General features: G+C 42.1%; 1 protein-coding gene across 1 annotated transcript in view; it reads left to right on the top strand.

Annotated features, from left to right (window-relative positions):
- SLC12A8 (solute carrier family 12 member 8) overlaps positions 1–16,027 on the top strand; it is an 87,858-nt gene extending 71,831 nt beyond the window's left edge. Inside the window, exons 8-13 of the mRNA XM_006137661.3 lie at positions 372–518; positions 5,630–6,317; positions 7,622–7,719; positions 9,608–9,725; positions 11,246–11,306; positions 13,517–16,027. Of these exons, the coding sequence (XP_006137723.2) occupies positions 372–518; positions 5,630–6,317; positions 7,622–7,719; positions 9,608–9,725; positions 11,246–11,306; positions 13,517–13,682 (1,278 nt within the window). The 3' untranslated portion in view covers positions 13,683–16,027. The remainder of the gene's footprint in view (positions 1–371; positions 519–5,629; positions 6,318–7,621; positions 7,720–9,607; positions 9,726–11,245; positions 11,307–13,516) is intronic.
- Positions 16,028–20,007: the final 3,980 nt, after the last annotated feature.

Genomic DNA, 20,007 nt, shown 5'->3' with positions numbered 1-20,007 from the left:
TGTATGATGTCCTCGGTATATAAGTGTGCGCTCCTGAAATAAACTCCCTTCAAATTCACTTCCAGTTGTTTAATGGAATCAGATGTCTGCTTTCTCAGTGTGTTTTCTCTGTGTGGCACACATTTCTGGACATGAGCTTATTGAGTAGTTTCCAGTTGGTACAGAATATTCAACATTGAACGGCTTTCCTGGGATAACTTTAAAGTATTAATAGCTCACGCTCACAGAGCAGGTTAAGTTGCAGCTTTCACCCACTCGTTCAGTTAAATTTTTGCAAAGGAAATGAATGGATTTGCATTTGTAAAGATTTAAAGAAAATTAAGGGTTTTTTAAAAAATATCTGATATTTGTTTTCTCTTTACATTTCCCAGGTGTCCTTGGTGGGTTTCTTGTTTTTATTAGGATTGTACATTTCGTCCTTAGCTTCCTGCATGGGAGGTTTGTATGGAGCACCCCGAATTCTTCAGTGCATTGCCCAGGAAAAAGTGATACCTACCCTGGCGTTTCTTGGACATGGGGTTAGTAATCGATGATATAGAATTAGCTGTGGGTTCAATAACAAACAAATGTTTTAATGATGCATAAAAAAATGAGTCCATTGTCAGTAAATTGTCATGGCTGATGAACAGTAATTAAATACCAGCTCCTTAATTGATTACAGTAAACTCCTCCTTTAATCTCTGCTCTCACCAGTACCCATACTGTCCCCTCTCTAGCTCATGCAAAACACAGCCACTGAGTTCCTCTTCCCTGCCTGTTGCTCTGTTCATATTGTCTCCTCTTTGAACCCCTCCATTGACTCCCCCTCCTTTGTGGCAGGAAGTCCAAGCATCTCGTCCTTGCCTTCAGGAGGCCATATGACTGTCCCTTATTACTTATCGGACATTGTTTTTTATTGTGTTTCCTCCCGCCCATCTCTGTTCCATCTTTGGTGTGTGCCTCAGTACCCCAGTCCACCTCTCCCACATCAGCCTCTTTGGCTTCTTCCAGACAGAGCCCTACTCATGGAAAACCCTTTCTTAAGCTGGCCTGCAAGACCCCTCTCCTCTCTTTGCTCGGGTCCCTCCATAGGACCCACTTCTTTTATGATGCCCGCAATAAATTAGCCAGTCAATGCAAAAGATTGGCTAATTTATGTCCTAACCCTCACCACCATTCCTACTTCATGTGACCCTGTACTCGCCACATGTGTTCTCCTTAACCTCTCCCTGCTCTCTGATCTCCTTTGATGGCATCATGTTTGAAATTAGGGCCAGTTTTGCTAGTAGCAGGTTCATGGCCTTAGTATGTAAGCATCGTAGGGCGGGGATCACTGCTTATTTATATTGTGAGGTGTCTAACTCACTTTGGCTTCTAATACTAGTGAATAATAAAGGATGGGTGGATAAGTTTTCAGAAAAGGTCAGTTTTGGGGACTACACATCTTAAATGGTCTTTTAAACTAACCTTTGGTTGAGTACTGATTGAGGCTTGGTTCTGCCACTATTACTCATATACATTGCTTTATATACCTGGGTAATCCTATTCAGTTCAGCTGGGCTCATATGAATAAGGGTTGTAGGATTGGGCCATAAATTAAAACCAAATCCTTCTTTTCTGACTCTTTTTTGCTAGATAGATAGAAGGAAAATTCCATCTCTCAAAGCCAGCCTGTAATAACAAACTACTCATGAAAGCTAACAAAAATCTCACGAGAGACATTTTTCAGATGTGCAAGCGTTGTAAATAAAGTGAGAAAAAATTACTTTAAGGTTTTAATACATTAAATGTTCTGTAACACTGTATACTCTGCTTCTTATGCGTTTCTGCCTGTGGTTCTCACAAATAGAAGTAGCAGTACTTAAATTCTTTCAGTATGATTTTTTTATTAAGTGTCTTCTGTGGAAAGGGCCAAATTCTGCAGCCAACTCCTGTGGGCTCATTCGTTGACTAGGACCCAACTGGAAAGCTGATCCTAACATGACATAGCACTGCCATAGCAAGCTTCTGTTTTTTCATAAAATTTCCTAGTATGAAGTCCTTTGTCCTGGCAAGGTGTCAGGACAGGAAGTGCTTTGAAAAGAGGTTAGGAATTAAAGGAAAATCTCCTTCCTTCCTGCTTGTATCTGCCACCTTGAGATTGACTGTTGATTTGGTTCACGGGGTGGGTTAATATAGTAGGTTGCCTGTAACGATACATTCTGCACTGGTCCATGTATACAAGGGTTTAATTTTTGTAGTCATCATAATCCTAGTTAATATGAGGGAGCTAAATGTTGTTTTCTGTGTTGTTAACCTTAGGCCAAAGACATCCTAAGACCGTACCATCTGTTCCCTGTCTCAATAAGTTTTTCTACTTCTTAAGATGCTTTCTGAGAACATTGCTTCTTTATGCTTGAGACACATTTATCATATTGTTGGAAAAATATGGATAGTGCACGATACATTACCCTTTTCTATTAATAAATGAGTGAGAGTGTGGGAGAGGATCAAAATAGCTATCATTTGAGCTGTGCCTTTGTTAAAGAAGCAGATATGATTGAGGAAAATATAGGATGATACATATTTCAAGGGGATGTATTTGGTGTCACTGTTGGTATAACTGGAGTGTACCTTCTAGACACTATTGGAGGGACCTTTGTATGGTCAGTACTCTGGTTTATATGGAAGTTGGTGAAAGTCCTTATAGTATTTTATATTTGAAAAACAATGTCTTGCTTATCCAATCAGAGCTGAAAGATTGTATTAAAGGAAAACTCATGATTTAAATGTCTTGCTTGCAGTACTACTAATGTCTTAGGAGGCAGATTGTCCAAGGCATAAATGTCATTTAGGCAGCTGGCTCCTATTGGAAATCAATGGGTGTTAGGCACTTAGCTGCTATTTGAAAATGTTCCCTTGGGTTGCCGATGCCATAAGAAGCTTAGAAATCCAATTTCCTTTCCACCCTTTATGCTACTCCTTTCATTTGTGTATTTCACTCAGCATGGACAGTGACATTAGTCCTCATGGTCTCATAAGTAGCCACCTTCCCACACAGTGTCATATTTCCAGTGCAGTAGGTGAATGTGTAAATGCCTCCACAAATCCCCTTTCTTTCATTCAAAAACCATAATAACATTTCAGTTCATATTTGGTAGTAAGCTATAGCCAGAAAAGTCCTACTAAGTCATCTAACCCATTCCTCAGTGCAGGATTGTGCTTGACTGTGTCTCATCTAACACAGTTTTAAATGTCTCAAGTGATGGTCTTCTACCACGTCCTTAGGGAGACTTCCAAACTACAGCCTTATAAATGTAGGCCAGGATCCTGTAAAATATTGATTCTTCACAGGCAGAGTTTTATGTTGCACTTTAGAATTTTGTCTTATACTTAGGTTCAGTTTTCCTTTCCTTAATTTCATCATCCCATTCCGTCTGTTTATGCTTTTCTAATAATAATCCCTCTTCTGCATTGGTGTTTACTCTTCATTGATCGTTATAAACTTCTAAGAGGGTACCTTCTTGCCTTTAGTGTTGTCCTATCCCGGTGATGCTTTAGGCATAAATGTAAGAGTTTGAGTAAAGACCTAAATTCCTCAGAAAGAATCTATTAGGTGCTGCAGGTTTCCATTGGACCTTCCAAGTTAATTGAAGTGTGGTTCTGCTTGATAAAGTGGCTTTATGGGTGTGTCTTGTTGATTTCCAGACCAGATTAGACTATACAGCCCTACATCTTTCTTTGTTTTACCTGCCAGCCACATGAACTTACCCTAAGCTTGGAAGCCTTGTTTTTGCTGTACAGCTAGCATTGAATATAATTTTAACCATGACGGACTGGTCAGTCTGCGCAAGGACAAGATGTATTCAGCATTGTGTCTGGTAGTCATAAGTAAATCCTGATCTAAGAAGGATTTGCCCATGACTTGTCCTGGTCTGTGCTAGCCCGCCGGCCTTATGTCAGCTAACTCAGCTGTTGAAAATCAGATTTAAGATTGTTTCAGTGAAGATAAGACCGGAGAGTGGATTGGGGTCCTTTACATCTCTCACAGCTTCGCCAGTAAGAGAGGTTTTGCAGTCACACTATGCCCTCATTGGCCTCCCTTGAGCCTTATGTGGCTTTGCACAGGCATCCCAGAAGTATAGACACATTGAATGATTCGTCTAAGCCAACGGAAGGGTGTGTTAGGCCTGGAGTTAAAGTTCAGGCGCGGCCAACTCCCAAGCCTTTAATTTAGCTTGACACACTTCAATCCGTACCTCCTTTCTATTCTCCCCTACCTTCACCCCACCCCAAAGTAAAAGAATAAACAGTACTTCTTGTGGTAGTCTGCCTTCCTGAACCTTGCCTGGCATCGTTTGTTACTCTTCCTGACCCACACCCTTCAACATCCTTGACTGCTTAACCTCTTCATCTGCTCCTTTCCTCTTGGCCTTAGGGCAGCGGTGGCTTCTTTATTAAGAAGAGGAGAAATGCTAAATGCGGAATCCCCTAATACAGCAGCTGCAGTTCAGTCTCAATTGAAGGCCAAGCCAGCAGCTCCTAATGTGAAATGGCGCCTCTCCCCTGCCTCACAAGGCTTGCTTGGCTGCCAGTTGAAACTGTTTTCAGAGCTCCTTTCCAGCACCTGTGTATGTCACGCCTTTTGTTTGGCAACAAAGAATGTTCTTCCATGGACCTGAAATTTTCCTTTTTAAGGCATTCTCTAAACCATGGGTTCCCAAACTGGGGGGGGGGGGGGCGTGAAGAATTTTCAGGGGGGGCGCGAGGCGACCCAGCCTCCCCCCCATCAAATTTTGCTGCCCAGTTCAGTTCCTTTTTTTCTTTTCTTTTCTTTTTTTTTTTATCAACAAGTTTTGCTGCTATTTTTAGGGGGGGGGGACATGACGGTTTTTCAAAAATCAAAAAGGGGGGCGTGATGACAAAAAGTTTGGGAACCATTCCTCTAAACAATGTAATAATACTTTCAACGCTCTATCACTTTATTACCTGACTTTAGGGATGGGAAAACTGAGACACTGAGGCTATGTCTACACTGCGTTTTTGTGGTGGAAGAGGGTATGCAAATGGCATGCTCATTTGCATATCTTCTTCCGATTCTTTTTGCGGAAGAGGTTTTGCTGCTAAAAAGCTCTGTATAGACTGGGCCACTTGTCGGAAATAAACCCTTTTTCTCAAGATCCCTTATTCCTCAAAAATCGAGGTTTACAGGATTTTGCGAAAAAGGGTTTTTTTCCAACAAATGGTCCCATCTACTCGGGGCTTTTTATCGGCAAAACCTGTTCCGCAAAAAGAATCGGAAGAAGATACGCCAATGAGCGTACCATTTGCGTATCCTCTTCCACTACAAAACCGCAGCGAAGACATAGCCTGAGTGAAGTTAAGTGACTTTCCCAGGGCCAAACAGCAAGGCAGTGGCAGGGGTCAGATTATTGCTCAGTGGTTCCTGTCTCCTGGTGTCTCATTTACTCTACTGTTTCTCATTTACTCTGATGCTTCTTTTCATGTATGTATATGTTCCTTTATGTCATGACCAGCAAGATGTCCATCAAAAGATTGCCTAGACTTTGATAATCCTTTATCAGTGTAAACAGAGAGTGTCATCTTCAGTTCTGCTTTTGTGAGGTATGCAAGTATATATATAAATATGTTTGTTTGGTTTACAAAATAGCAAGGGCGTAACAAGACCCCAGTGGCTGCCATTTGCTTAACAAGTCTCATCACCATGGCTTTCGTCTTCGTTGGCCAAGTAAACATTCTCGCTCCTATAGTCACCATAAACTTCATGCTGACATACATTGCTGTGGACTACTCTTATTTCTCAGTCTCTATGAGTTATCTCCAGCAGCAGAAACCCAAAAGGACACAGAGGGAGGTGTCTAGGACTGTCAACTCTTCCCAGCCTTTAACCTTTGAGAAAACTTCCCGCTACGGATCAGATGGAATAATGCAAAGCAGATCAGATGGTACGTTGCTAGAATTCACAAAAGACATGGACCAGCTTTTTAAACCTCTTAATAAAGATCTGGGGACTTATCAAGAGAAAGAAGAGCGAGACAAGAATTTAAATCAAAAGGTCAAACAGAGAAAGGTAAAGAAGCCAGCCAAGCAAACCTTACAAGATAGCTTTCTCTTGGATCTTGATCATAATACCACACCTGCTCCTTACTGTTGCACCAAAACATCAGACCCTCATGATGAAAGTCTGCAGAGTTTTGCTGATCAGAGTCACGAGCATGAAAGAAATCTATATGTATCATCAGCTGTGGACACTGAGCAGAAACGTGACCATGAGCTAATGGAATATGGAGAACAACTTTTTAATGAGCTGCAAAATCCCTCCAATCAGAAAACGGAAGGTAAAGATTATAAGAGCCGAGATAGACATCTGTGTTTTCATGGAGGGATGGTTAATAATCTCTGCCCTGCTGGTGCTTTTCTGTATGCAGGCTAGAGATTAGTTTTATATGATGCTGTCATTCAGTGATTCATGACAATAATATCTTTTTTTTTATAGGTAAGGGTAGAGTTCATCATAATGAGTCTCAGGAGAGGTTCCAATCTAATTTGCCTGTGGAAGATTAATTGGTGGAGAACAGGCAATATTATGTGGGAATGTTGACTGTATACCGCATGCTGCCTATAATTCTGCAAGTGCATTCTTAATGCTGCACACAGAAAGATTTCTGAGCATGCCAAGGCATTTGTTTTCATCTTGATACTGAAGGGGAGAAGGCTTGTAAGCATGGAGCCCCTGTTCTTCCCAGTGAAATTATCCCCATGCTATTCAAGAAGACCATGAGTAATTTGTCACATCACCCTCACTTCATCTAATGATTAATTTATAAGCTTCAGAGGGGAGCCGAGTTAGTCTGTTACAGGGGGAAAAAATGGTCTGGTAGCACTTTATGTTTTGTTAGTCTATCAAGTGCTACCAGACCATTTGTTGTGATTAATTTATAGTGTAGATCGGGATATATAATGCTTTGAATTTGTAGAGTTTTTCATCTGAGATTCTTAGGGCATGTCTGTATAAACATTGAATTCACAGCAAACTGGACTGTGAATCTACCCCACACTAGCCTGTTACAGACTAACCCTATGTGTGGACCCTACTGATGTGCAAGTTGGTTAATGTGCTTTGAGCTAGTCCCATTTCAAAGTGCTTACTAATAAACTGTTGATATGCATCAGCAGGTTCCATACAGACAGAGTAGAGTCACACCCCATCTTGCCACATGCTAATTGTTTGTGTGGACCAGCCCTTTGTGTTCTACAAGCATTCATGAATTAAGCTTCACAAAGCCCTGTGAAGTTGTATTATTATTTCCTCCACACGAGGAAACTGAGGCACGGAGGGAGAATGACTTGCCCGAGGCCCTCCAGAGAGACAATAGCAGATCTGGGGATAGAACTCTGCATGCCCTAGTCTTCTGCTCTAAATGCTAAACAACATTGCCTCTCTACCCCAGCACAAGTTGTCTGGCTAAGCCTTCTCATGCGAGTTGGAAGTCTGAAATGATATCTTGTTTTCATGTAACTTGATTTAGATAAGGGACAAAAACTCTCACCAAGGGGTAGCCTGGCTGCTTACTAGGATGCAAGTCTACTTCATCACCAGTGTGGGTTTTGTAATGTTTTTGTTTTCCTTTTCTTTCTATAGATACAAATGTAAAGCAACAAAATCAAGAACTAGAAATTCAGAGAATGCCGGTTTCCTTCTATTCCAGACTGTGCAATCACTGGGTTTCCCTTGCTGGTGTAAGTCACTTTCTTTTACTTGGAGCATCACTGCAGGAGGGTTGAAAAGTAAAAATAAATAACAGAAGGATTCACAATGCAGTAAAATGTACTGGGATACGGGTAAGGGGGTTTCACGCCCAGTGTCACAAGTGATCCTGCAGTCAGTTCCTCACATTGCTCAGATACACAGTGTTGAGCCAAAAGCTCTTGAGCAGGAGTCTCCAACTCCCAGCCCACATGCCAGGCCCGGATGGAACAACTGCACAATCTGACCCGGGACTCCCAGCAGGCTGAGGGGTGTCCTGTCCATTACCAGCCCCCACTCCACACCCCTTCCTGCCATCGCCCCACCCTCTCTCCTCATGGAACCCCGTCCCTGAGCATGTAGCTTTTGGAATCACTGGGATCACATCGGGGGAGAGGGTTGGACAATGGCAGGAAGGGGCGGAGCTTGGGGCCAGTAACAGACAGGCCACCCCCGGTTTGGCAGGAGTCCCAGGCTTGGTTGTGTATCCCTCTGGCAGGGACTGGTCCATGGGCTGTTTGCAGCCAAGGGGAGCTGTGGGAAGCGGTGTGGCCCGGGCCGCTGCTTCCCGTGGCTCCCTGCGGCTGCAAATGGCGAACCGGAGCCAATGGGGAACCGAAGAAGGGGCCAGTGTAGACACAGCCATAATGAATTTTGGTACATGGTCATAGGTAGGGTTGCCAGATGGTTTCAACAAAAATACCAGACACACTTGACATTACATCACAGTCTACATTACATCTTATTTAGAAAATACCGGACATTTCTATTTTCTCATTTCTATTTTCTCAATTTGTTTCCCGAACAGAAAGCTCAAATACTGGACTGTCCAGTTCAAAACCGGGCACCTGGCAACCCTAGTCATAGGCCAGCTCCACACCCATAAAAGGTGGGGTCTGGGGGGAAAGGGGCAGGGCTCCCCACAGAGTTACCTGGGGCCAGAGGCTTTGAGTTAAAAACACAACACAGCAAAGGGCTTACGACTCCTGGCCTCACAGCTACCACTTTGCCTGGTACACCTCTGGGGTTGCTGTGGCTATTTAAAGGACTCCCTGACATTGTGCTACCCTGGCAGGGGCTGGAGCCATGAGCCCTGCTGCCAGGCAAAATGGTAGTGTCAGGGCTGTGAGCGCCTTAAATTGCTGCTATTTAAATGGATCACGGCACCCAGTCCTGTTGCTACCATGTTGCCAGGGAGCCACCCAGGCTGCTGTGACTATTTAAAGGGCTCGCAGCTCTGGTCCCTGCCAGGGTTGTGCTGCAATGGTGAGCAGGGAGCCATTTAAATAGGATCCTGCTGCCTGAGCCACCCTCTGGAAATTCAGTGGCATGGGCAGCAAGCTATAAATAGAAAGTGGCCAGATGCAGTCTGCGCGCCGGATCAAAATGTTAGGTGGGCCGGATTGAGTCCCTGGGCTGCATTTTGTCCATGACTATCCAGAGCTACCGGTTAACATTCCAAAGGAGACACTGGGGATGCAGAGAACGAAGGTTTTTGGTAGGCTAAAAAATGTGAGTGGTTTGGTGTACACAGGGTTTAGCAGTGCTGGTGAAGGTGGAGTTTCTGATAATCAGATGACACCGAGAAAGCCCCAATACTGACACACTCAATACAAATACATTGGTACAGACCACTTTTTATTTGGCTTTATCAAAAGCGTTAGCCTGTTTTCATCTTAAAGAATAAACTCTAATTGGGGCAACCACGCTATATGGCTGGTAATACTCCTCCAGGATCCAGTGTATTGCCCGCCAGGTCTTGCACAAGATCAGAAAAATGGCAGAAAACGTCTTTTGGATTTTGCAGGAAATATTTCTTAGCATAACAATGAAATGCAATCATGCACTGTGGAGTAACCCTGAACACTGCATTTTCAACAGGCAATTGGATCGCTTGCAATCATGTTTGTCATTCAGTGGATCTACACTCTCATTAATTTGAGTGTAGCAATTATTCTGTATTTCTACATTGGCCAAATGAGTCCTGGACTACCCCCCGGTGAGTATTTTTAATCTGTGATATTAACTCCATTTTAAATACCGATTACATTTTAATTGAAGTTAAGTAGAAATTAAGGCGTTTTCATTTAGTATATGAGTTACATATTACAAATGACAGATATTATTTCCTTGCTCATTTATAGTAAAATTTGATAATTGACTCTTCAAATGTATATTTGTCTCTGGCTACCAATATTATTATGCAGATTAATTTTTGTTTCTGATTAATTCAACCATCTTGCTTAGAAGTTAGTAAGTTGTTTTGCTATGCTTTAAAATAAATTAGAAAGATCAATTACTTTCAATAAAATCACTGATTATAAAGTTAATAGGAACTGAAAATATTAAATGTATTACATCAATGGCTGCTCTATAAATACACTTTAATAAACCTAATTGGTCAATATAAATGTACCTGAGAAAACTGCTGTAAAACTTGGAATTACAATAAGTATCTCATTAAATCTCAGTGTTTGTAATGGCAAAACAAGTGAGCCTTTTGATTCTGAATTAGACGGGTTCAATACGTGAGGAACGTAATCTGGGCAAATACTCTTAAGCAAAAGGGCATTGAAAAGGTCTGTGCATGTGATCGGCTTATACAGGTTCAAAATTAAATACTAAAAAAAAGTTCAGAAAGCATGGCTTACGCTTCCTTGGTGCACATATGGTGGGAATCAGTGTTATGCTTTTGAAAATATTTCCTTTTGACAATTTAGACTTGAAGTTGCTAGATTGTATATCCCGTGAACACAAACTGTAAAAAACAAAGAAATAAGCAGTTAAGTTGTTGAATATTCCATCTACACTGTACACATCAGTTCCCCATTTTTTTTCAGATTCAATTTATCTCTGATATGGAATATTGGGGAAGAGTTAAGGTTGTTAGGAGTACCTTAACTTTAGCTTTTCATATTTTTGAACATATTATTTGAAAAATTTCCCTTAATTTAAAATGTCCTTGCTTTTCAGTCTTTTTGTATAAAATTTGAACATGCTTTTGAGTTTATTCCCCCTTATCATTTTATGTTGTCACCATCTATACCAGTAAAGTAGGCAATATTGCCTAGTGGCTAGAACACTGAACTTGCACTTGGGAAACCTAGGTTTTCTACCCAACTCTGCTAAGGTGACCTCAAGCAAGTCACTTCACTTCTCTGTTTCTATTTTCTCCATCTGAAAATGTGAATAGTGAAACACATATATAAGTGTTTTGAGATCTACTGGTGAAAATATAGGGGATAATATTATTTTTACAGTTTAATAAAGTTTATGCCTTTTAATAATCATTCTCTCTTAAACCTTCAGGTTACATTCTTGAGAATCTTTAAAAAGCTTTCATGTATGGGAAAAACTGAAATAAATTCTCACAGTTATTAAACCTTTCACCTTTGGTGTAATTAGGGCTAATAACAATCTGCACACTTGTTTGAGACTTTATTCCCAGTCTAGATCAAGTAAAGCTATTACGAGAGAATTAGCAGCATGGTGACTTTTTCATGTGTTTTCCCTCTGCAGGGACAGCAGCTAACTTCAGTTTTCTCAGCTGGATTAAGTTAGGTTTGGTCAGCTCATGCAGGTTGGTACTAATCGCTTGGCACTGGCAGTGACAAAGTAATATTCACACTTAACAATAAACAATTGAAATTGTGCAAAAAATGTGGCTGTGTGTTGCAGAATTGTTACACGCCTCTGGGGTGCATTGGTGTTCTCTGATATAACTGATATAATCTTGTATTTTGAGTGCTGATATGGCTACAGAAAGTTACTATGTAAAACTATTTACTGCTTTAATCAAAAGACCTGCCCCTTTTGTATATTCAGGGTTGCAATGCTCATTTTACAGGCAGAAATAAATATTCATTCCTATGTATATGAAAGTGCACAAGGGAACCATTAGTGTACCCCAGCTGGGGCTGCACAGACCAATTAATGAGCACTGCGTGAGTGCTCTTGAGAAATCAGCCTGAATCACCCCACTGTGTAGACAAGCCCTGTATGTGCCAGATGGCCATACGCTATCCAGTATTTGGATGGGAATGCTAGTGAGCATCCTGGTCAGAGTCAATTCCTGGAGGAAAGCAGAGGGCAGGTTCCAGGTTCCACATAACTTTCTATTTAGAAGACATGATTGTGATGGGTTCAAGTCACCAGGATCCAGTTGGGGCTCTTATCTGGTCTGTTGATCACTTAACCCACCTACCTGCCCTCTGGTGCTCCCCACCACTCAGTCCTGCTGCTTCCAGAAGCTCTGATCACCTCCAGCCAAAGCAGAATTGGGGTAAGAGGGCTCTTTGCACCTCTGAAAATCAGGCTACTTATTCAGATGTTTATATATCGATGTAGCAGTACTGCCAACTGTCACAACTGTATTGCACGTCATGTGAATTTTGATGTGTTTCTCAAGCCCCAGCTCCTGGAATCAAGAGGTGCCATGGGAATCTCACCTGTGCTTAAAAAAAAGAGTATGTGTCTAGACATCACAGTTACAGAGAAAAGCTTCAGATCATCAAGAGCAGGGGTGGGCAATAATTTTTGACGGGGCCACTCCAAGATTTTGGAAAGTAGTCGAGGGCCATACTCTTCCATGATATTAATGAAGATGCAGGGTCTGGGATGGAGGTTGGGTGCAGAAGGGAGCTTGGGCTAAGGGACTGGGGTCTTGGGCTAAGGGACAGGAGGGAGACAGGAGTCTGGGAGGGAGTTGGGATGAAGCAGGCGGTTGTGACCTAGGGCAGGGGACTGGAGTCTGCCAGAATCTGGCCAATGGGAATGTGCTAGGAGCGGGACGGCTCCTAAAACTTATTCCTTCCCCTCCAATTTTAAAACAGAAACGGAGTCCTGCAGCTGCATTTCTTCACGGTGCATGGGGCTGCTGGGGAGCCTCCCTCGACTTTCGTGGGCCAGATTTGGCCCGCAGGCCAGATCAAAAGCGTGCACCCTAAGGAGTCGCAAACCAGAGGCAACAATAAAGGACATAACATTTTTTGTATCAGAGGGGTAGCCGTGTTAGTCTGAATCTGCAAAAGCGACGAGGAGTCCTGTGGCACCTTATAGACTAACTGAAGTGTAGGAGCATAAGCTTTCGTGGGCAAAGACCCACTTCGTCAGATGCATGAGACACAAATCTGATATTAGGAATGGCCTAACATTTTTTGAAATCTCAAGACTTTTAAGCCAATCTCGTGATTTTTTGATCCTGATGATTTGAATGCTTGAGCTTGGCAATAACACGTTGCCTATATTTAGCCACCTAAGTTTGTAAAAAATCTCTTAAATACAGTAGATTATAGTCTACAGACAGATCACTACAAATCTTACTGTAAAATAGAGTTATATTGACTAACCTTTACAATTATGAGCAGGATGACTAGAAGTAGATCCTTCTCACTTTCCTGCAAGGACATTGCCTGGAAACTTTGGAAAACGATTGTAAGATATATGGCTATCTTTTTTATTTGCTAACAACCACAAAGTGCAACTGTGTAATTGAAACAAGTTCTGCCTCACTTTGTTTTGTGAGCTTTGGAGCAACTGGATAGCAACCAACAAGAGGAGGGATATTTATTAAGAACATTTTGGTAAGCTGCTATTGTTTTTTCTAGTAAAGGAAAATGTGCTCGGAGCTCTACAGCTCACATAGCCACCAAGGAAAGTTTTTAGTTTAATTTTTCGAAGTCGATGTGCATGAGGGATTCAATTTGTTTTGTTTACATAGTTGAAAGCACAGCTGCTGATAGATTGGAAAACAATGGGACATCTGAAGGTTGTGTGTTTCTCTGTTTTCAGGAGAAGGCCATCCCCAGAGGAGCAGTTTGTTGTTACACCGTCCTTTGCAACAGTTGGCATGGAGACCACTCAGCTCACGGAAGAGAATGCAGATTTTGCCTCTCGAGACCGCTACCACCATTCCTCTGTGATCAGAAGAGAAGAGTTTGTCAATCAATTTCAGTAAAAGAAAACAAACAAACAAAAACAAACGGGCTGTTCACTCCAAAAGTCTCTTATTAAAACACTAAGTGCTGTTGTGGCACCTGGTAAAATATTTGAACAATATGAATATATTTTTCAATGCTTCCACTGTTGTCTGTCTGTCTGTCTGTGTGTGCGTGTGTGTGTGTGTGCGCGCGCGCGCGTGCGCAAAGGACAAAGTTTGTAATTGTCACTTGGATTCCAGATGCAACCCAGCTGAGAGAAACAAATTAAGGGACTATAGTAAAGTCATCAGTAACTGAGGCCAATAGCATCGGAAGTCTGAAGAATTCAAATACTCCACATGCTAAATATTACAAAAACTAAAAATGCCATTTGAAACTTCCATGGACTGAATAAGAAGGCAATGTGACGTTTCGGTTAGAGCAGCAAACTGAGAATTAGAACTCCTGGATTCTGTTCTTAGCCCCATCGCTGATTTGGTGCAAACTTAGTTGAGTTGCTTTACCTCTTTAAGCCCCAGTTTTCCTGCCTGTAAAATAATAGTTTTCTACCTCACTGAGGTGATGTGAGTTTTAATGAATTGGGGCCCAAAAACTGCATTGAGACACTTAGATGAAAGGCCTAAATAGGGAAATCAAGAGGATTATGAAGTACATTAAAATTGAAATGAAATCTGTTCATTTAAATGTATAAACTCATCTCCACCATGAGGACCTCTTCTGTATCATCATACCGTGAAATTGTAACTTGTTGGTGCTAAATAGCTAGTGCAGCCTCACTTCTAAAATGCAGGATGTGGGAGGCAGAATTTTTAAACTCAGGTGATAATTTGAGGATCCTCTTCCTGAAGGTATAAAGTGTACCCAAATAGGATATGTCCTCTTTACAATAACCATTCATATAAATTATTAAAAAGTGCCTGTTAGGATATACTGTAAAACCTGTGTTATTGGGCACACTCAAGGATTATGGCATTCCAGTTATCTATAAAATTCCTGTTATCTGAGTGTCCTATCAACCTAGGAAAAACCAATGGACAATAATAGTAAAACTCAGGTTTTTAATATTGGTAGTTTTGTAGTTTGAGGCAGTTGGTCTCACATTTCTATTTTGAGTTAAAGATGATTAGTACTTCTTAAATAAAAAATTGTTAAGCCAATCATGTAAACCAAGCCAGGCCTGTGCGCCTGAAGATGTGACAGTATTGTGGCTGGGGGCAATGCCGGTTAACAAAGTTTTCTGGTTAACAGAGTGCTAGATAACAAAGGTTTCACTGTACATGGCTGCGCCCTTACTCCACTCAGAAGAAGAAAGGCATCACCTCTACTCAGTCCTCCAGATAGGAAGCAATGCTGAGGGCTGAATGAATGAGCAGGCCTCAGGAGTATGTGGTAAAATAGTAGCGAGCATGGCAAAATAAGCTGTTTGGTCATTTAAAATGTGTAAGAAAGGAGGTTAGAGATCATTTCCTTTAAGCTTAAGACAGTTTTTGTATTTCTTGTTCAGTGAGATGATAACCAGATGTTCCTATTCTCACCATCTGCTACAGAAAACACTCTGCGAATTCCTCCTGACTTTGGGACCCATGCTACTACCAGGTGCTGAAGGCCTTTGACTCCCCTGAATTCAATGGGAGCTGAAGGTATTCAGCAGCACCTCACAGGGTCAGCCCATTTGAGTGCTGTTCCTATCATGTGTTATTTTCATGCAGGTGGAAGGAAATGAGCTTTACCAATGAAATTATGAATAAACCTACTTTGGGATGCTGCGGAAAGTTTGCTCTGTGTTTTCATTTTCTGATATGGTCGCAATTCACCATTCCTTAAATGATTGCCCTTCTGAAAGTTAAAGGGACTCTGTCAAATTAACCCACCCTGAAGGCTGATTGACCCCAAGCTATTTCATGTTAGAAACGTTCATTTCAGGATTTCTGAGTTGGATATAAAAAAATTGGATAGAAATACATAGAGATGGCCCTGCAATACATTCTGAGCTAGGTTAAATCTCTTAAAATGAAAGTCTTACTATCTTTCCTAATGTACCCCCAATCCTAAACCCACAGATCTCAATGCAAGTCTTGCCATTGATTTAAATGGGTGCAGGATTGGAGCTGTAAAATCGACTTGTGGTGGTACGTGATGCTCGGAGGTACTGGACTTCTATAGGTTTATCTGTGAAGACATTTAAGATTCTTTTTTCCTAATATCTCGCCGTAGAAAAGATCACTACAAAGCAGAAACCTACTACATGTTGGACCTCCCTAACCAATCCCAAACGAGGGAGTTTGCCGGATCAGGGGAGGGCAATTCCGCCCTCTGTTGATGGACTCCATCAGGAGACCCAGTAGAGCTCCCCACCTGGCTGTAGGGTTCCCCTGCCCCCGCTTCCGAGCTCCTGGGGCCACAGAGCCTTCTGCTGCATCTGAGTTGTCACTGCCCCCCTTCCACCGGGACCAAGTGGGGCTACTGCTGCTGCCCTGGGCCATCAGTGCTGCCTCTTCCTTGGACCACCAGGACTTCCACGGCCCCAGGGCCTCCGGGTCTGATGCTGCTCCAGGGCTGCCGGAGCTCCACTGCTGGTGCTCATTCTGTCTTGGGATGCTCATTCAGCCCCCATTTTCCTGTAGCAAGGTATTTAAACAAGAGAAAACACATAGCACGGCATAGTATGAGAGATGGTTAGAAAGTCTTTGTTTTACATTCTCTCTCTTAGGTCCCAAGCAGTTTAATGCCCTCTTTGATATCAGAGACAGCAAACGGAAGCAAAATATCTCAGGGAAAAAATGTCCCTTTACCACCCATATCTTGTTTGGAAATTTGTGTTAATTAAACCCAGATGACTGGTTTTGGTGTGGAATGTTTAAATATCAGACACCACAATTCATGCGGTTATCTATCAGACGCAACCATGTGAATGGCCGGAAATACAAACAATCGTTTCTAGCTTTGTGCACTGAGGTTTTGATTGTGCACCATTCCTGCTGTTTGATCAAGTTCAGTATGCCAGGAAAACCAGAACAAACAACAAAAGCTCTCCCCAGAACTCTCAGTCCATCGTAAGGTTCTCAGAAACAACTTCTCTTCGCTTGCCCTGTAATGATCCTGCCAGTTATAGTGGGCTTTAATGTGGGACACTCATTCCTGGGCAGCGGTCTAGCACAAAGCCGTAAGCACCGCTTATGGTCTATTTTGGGGGCTCTGAAAGGGGACTTCAGCAGTGCACATGGTTTTGCTGGCCTTCTGCACAGCAGTCAATTTTGCCCCCACCCCAAATGATTTGAGAAATGTATCCAGATTGGCATGTACATAGTGTTGGCATTGCTGTTGCAACATAATGTACCTCAGCAGGGATGGCACGTGTTGCAGCATGAAATGGACCCTGAACTGAAATTCTTCATTTCTTGTACTTGTGCACCAGGGAAATAATCCATCTCTCTTACGAATGGGCACAATGCTATGTTGTCACAGCACCATGAGCGTGAGGCTTCACACACATATCCTGTGATGGCTCTGAACATAGGAGATCTCATCGTCAGCATTGCAGGGAAAGTCTATTTTGACCATATATCATCTGGCTAAAGGGATAGGCTGCTCTAGGTTTTGGAAGGTCTAGACTTTAATAATCACCTACATAGCCGAAGAAGAGATTTTTATCATTGCTAAACTGAGTTCATAATAGCTCTGATGGTGTTGAGAGTTATTTGAGTAATTGGAAAGAGGGCTGGAAGTTGGCAGCTCTCGATGGCATCGTCTGCAGTCTCCTTGGTCCATATTCACAACAGAACTTAGGCTCCTAAGCCCCAGATTTAAGCACCTTAATCCCAATGACCCCATTGAAAACTCTTAATATGAACTGAGCAATGCTACAAGTTAACAAAATAAATGCCTGTAAGATTAGTTTGTGTCTTGTGCTCCTCTTTCTAAAACATCTTGATTTCTCTGATGTTAGAGAAACTTTTATGGGCATGAACATTTTTTCTTACCTTTTTTCAGACAGAAGAGTGTGGGTGGGAATTTGTTACTATCCTCCACCCTATAGCATCCGATTACCGGGTTAGTAACTTCCCTTGAGCAAATAAGTCTAGACTGTCTGCAGATTGCATGAAGATACAATTTATCTTAAGATCCGTGCAGAGAATAGCTCTGAGTTATCTGCGCTGGCTACTCCCAGACAAGTACCCTTTGATTATTATCACATGACATGACAGTCAGATTCCTGAGAGGTCTTTAGCAGCTCTTCCCACGTGTATGGCCTCCCATTCTCCAATGGGACCTTAATCTGGTCCTCTCCAGATTTACTGGACCCTCCTCCAAGCCCATAGCCACGTGCTCCCTTCTGCACCTGTCTTGGAAGGTGGCCTTCCTAGTGCCAATTATATCAGCGAGGAGGGTCTCCAAACTGTGCGCCTTCACTTTGGAGCTCCCTGTACGCTGTCTTCTTTAAAGACAAGATGCAGCTGTAACCACACCTCGCCCTCCTACTTAATGTGTCCTCAGCTTTCCACATGAGTCAGGATGTCTTCCTCCTGGGCTTCTTCCTGAAACCTTATGTGACCAATGAAGAGAGGCAACTACATGCCCTGGACATTCATAGGGCCCTTGCTTTCTAGATTGACAGAACAAAACCGTTCCATAAGTTGGCCCAACTTTTGTTGCTTATGCTGAGTGGATGAAAGGGCTCCCAGTATCCTCACAGAACATCTCCAATTGGTTAACCTCATGCATTTGGATGTGCTATCACCTGCCCCCCGCTCGTCAAGGCCTACTCGACCAGGATACAAGCCTCCTCTGCAGCCTTCCAGTTACGGAAACAGGTAACCTTCAAACTACACTCAGGTCATGTTTTCAACCTTTCCCCTGCTCCCATTAGGGCCAAAAACTTACCTTTTAAAAAAATGAAAGCTGACAGTGTCCAGCAGTTAAAGCTTAATGAAACATGCAGAATATTGCAAGACTCAGAATGAAATTGCAAGAGTTGGCAGCACTGCTGTTTTGGTTGGGAATTGCTTTGAAGGGTGAATATTACACACTTGTAAGACAGAGAAGTGGAGAGAGGGAAATAAAACAAGAAGTGAAACCGTTGTTTTAAACTTAGACAGAATCCCCCAACTCTCCAACAAATTGGGCAGTTGTAATGGAAAAATTTTAAACTGGGGAAGTGTGACTATTGGTATTTTCATTTCCAGAGCCTGCTAATACAGTGCCAATGGTGACTGTAAATATGTCAGAGAGGGGGCATGATTTTCCTATGTCTGTTAAATGTATTTGTAATGTGCTTTTATGTTGCAGTTAGCCACAGCTCAGCTCTGCACACCGACTGCTAATTATTACATTGTTTCAGAGGAGTAGCCGAGTTAGTCTGTAACTAGAAAAACTTAAAAAACAACGAATTGTCTAGTAGCACCTTAAAGACTAATGAAATATGTAGATGGCAACATGAGCTTTCGTGGGCACAACCCACTTCTTCAGGTGACATAATTATTACATTATGAGCTGTAAAAGGCAAATCCATGCATTATTCCCCAGATGACAGCATGGGACTTGAGGTGCTATGGTTACATCCTCTGAAGAGGTAAGAGACCTACACCTCTTATTATTGTTTTTCTACCTATATTAAGCTTAATCAGGATGCCACTAGGTCAAGGGCAATTGGTAGTCTTAATTCAACATTTCCTGGTGTTTCACTGCACATTTAATTTTAATATATATAACTTCTCCTGTATTCATACCCACATTCCTGGCATGCGGTTACAGCAGCTTTTGCAGGATATTCTTCTCTTTTTTTATGCTTTGAAACTTTTGAGTGGGGATTTATCCAACTCCCTGGCTTCCAAAATTCTGGAAGTGTTCAGATCCTCATGTTAAGCGTGAGCTCATTTCTGGTTTTAATTAATATTTCTTTTTAGCTCTCATTTGTCTGTTTGTTTTTAAAGGTATGTCAACAGCAAATAACCGTGGTCCTGCTAAGCAATCTGTACAGTGTAACAGTGAGATATTTAATACTGACATAATATAATTCACAGTTATTCTCCAGGAATGTGTAGTTTGTATTCATGTTTCTGATCTTATTTTCAACTTGCCTGTTGAGCAAAATAGTAAGAATACCGTATTGAGATTTTTAGTCAAGCATGTGATATTGTGCCTCCTACCTGTTGAGTTTACAATGTCAGAGAGTGAAATTATGGCAGAGGACAATAAAATGGATTAGAAACGGAAGGAGTGTTCTCTGGCATGTTAGAGCAAGAGACGCAGTGTAAGGACATGGTGCCCAAGTTCAGCTCTTGAGTAAATCTGTGGTCACTTTGGGCCCATCTATACTTATCGGAAGATCGATGCTCTGGAGGT

Source organism: Pelodiscus sinensis, chromosome 7 (genome assembly GCF_049634645.1).
Source record: "Pelodiscus sinensis isolate JC-2024 chromosome 7, ASM4963464v1, whole genome shotgun sequence".
NCBI lineage: Eukaryota > Metazoa > Chordata > Testudines > Trionychidae > Pelodiscus > Pelodiscus sinensis.
Note: the sequence above shows the minus strand (reverse complement) of the source record. Positions and strands in the feature narration are given on the sequence as shown.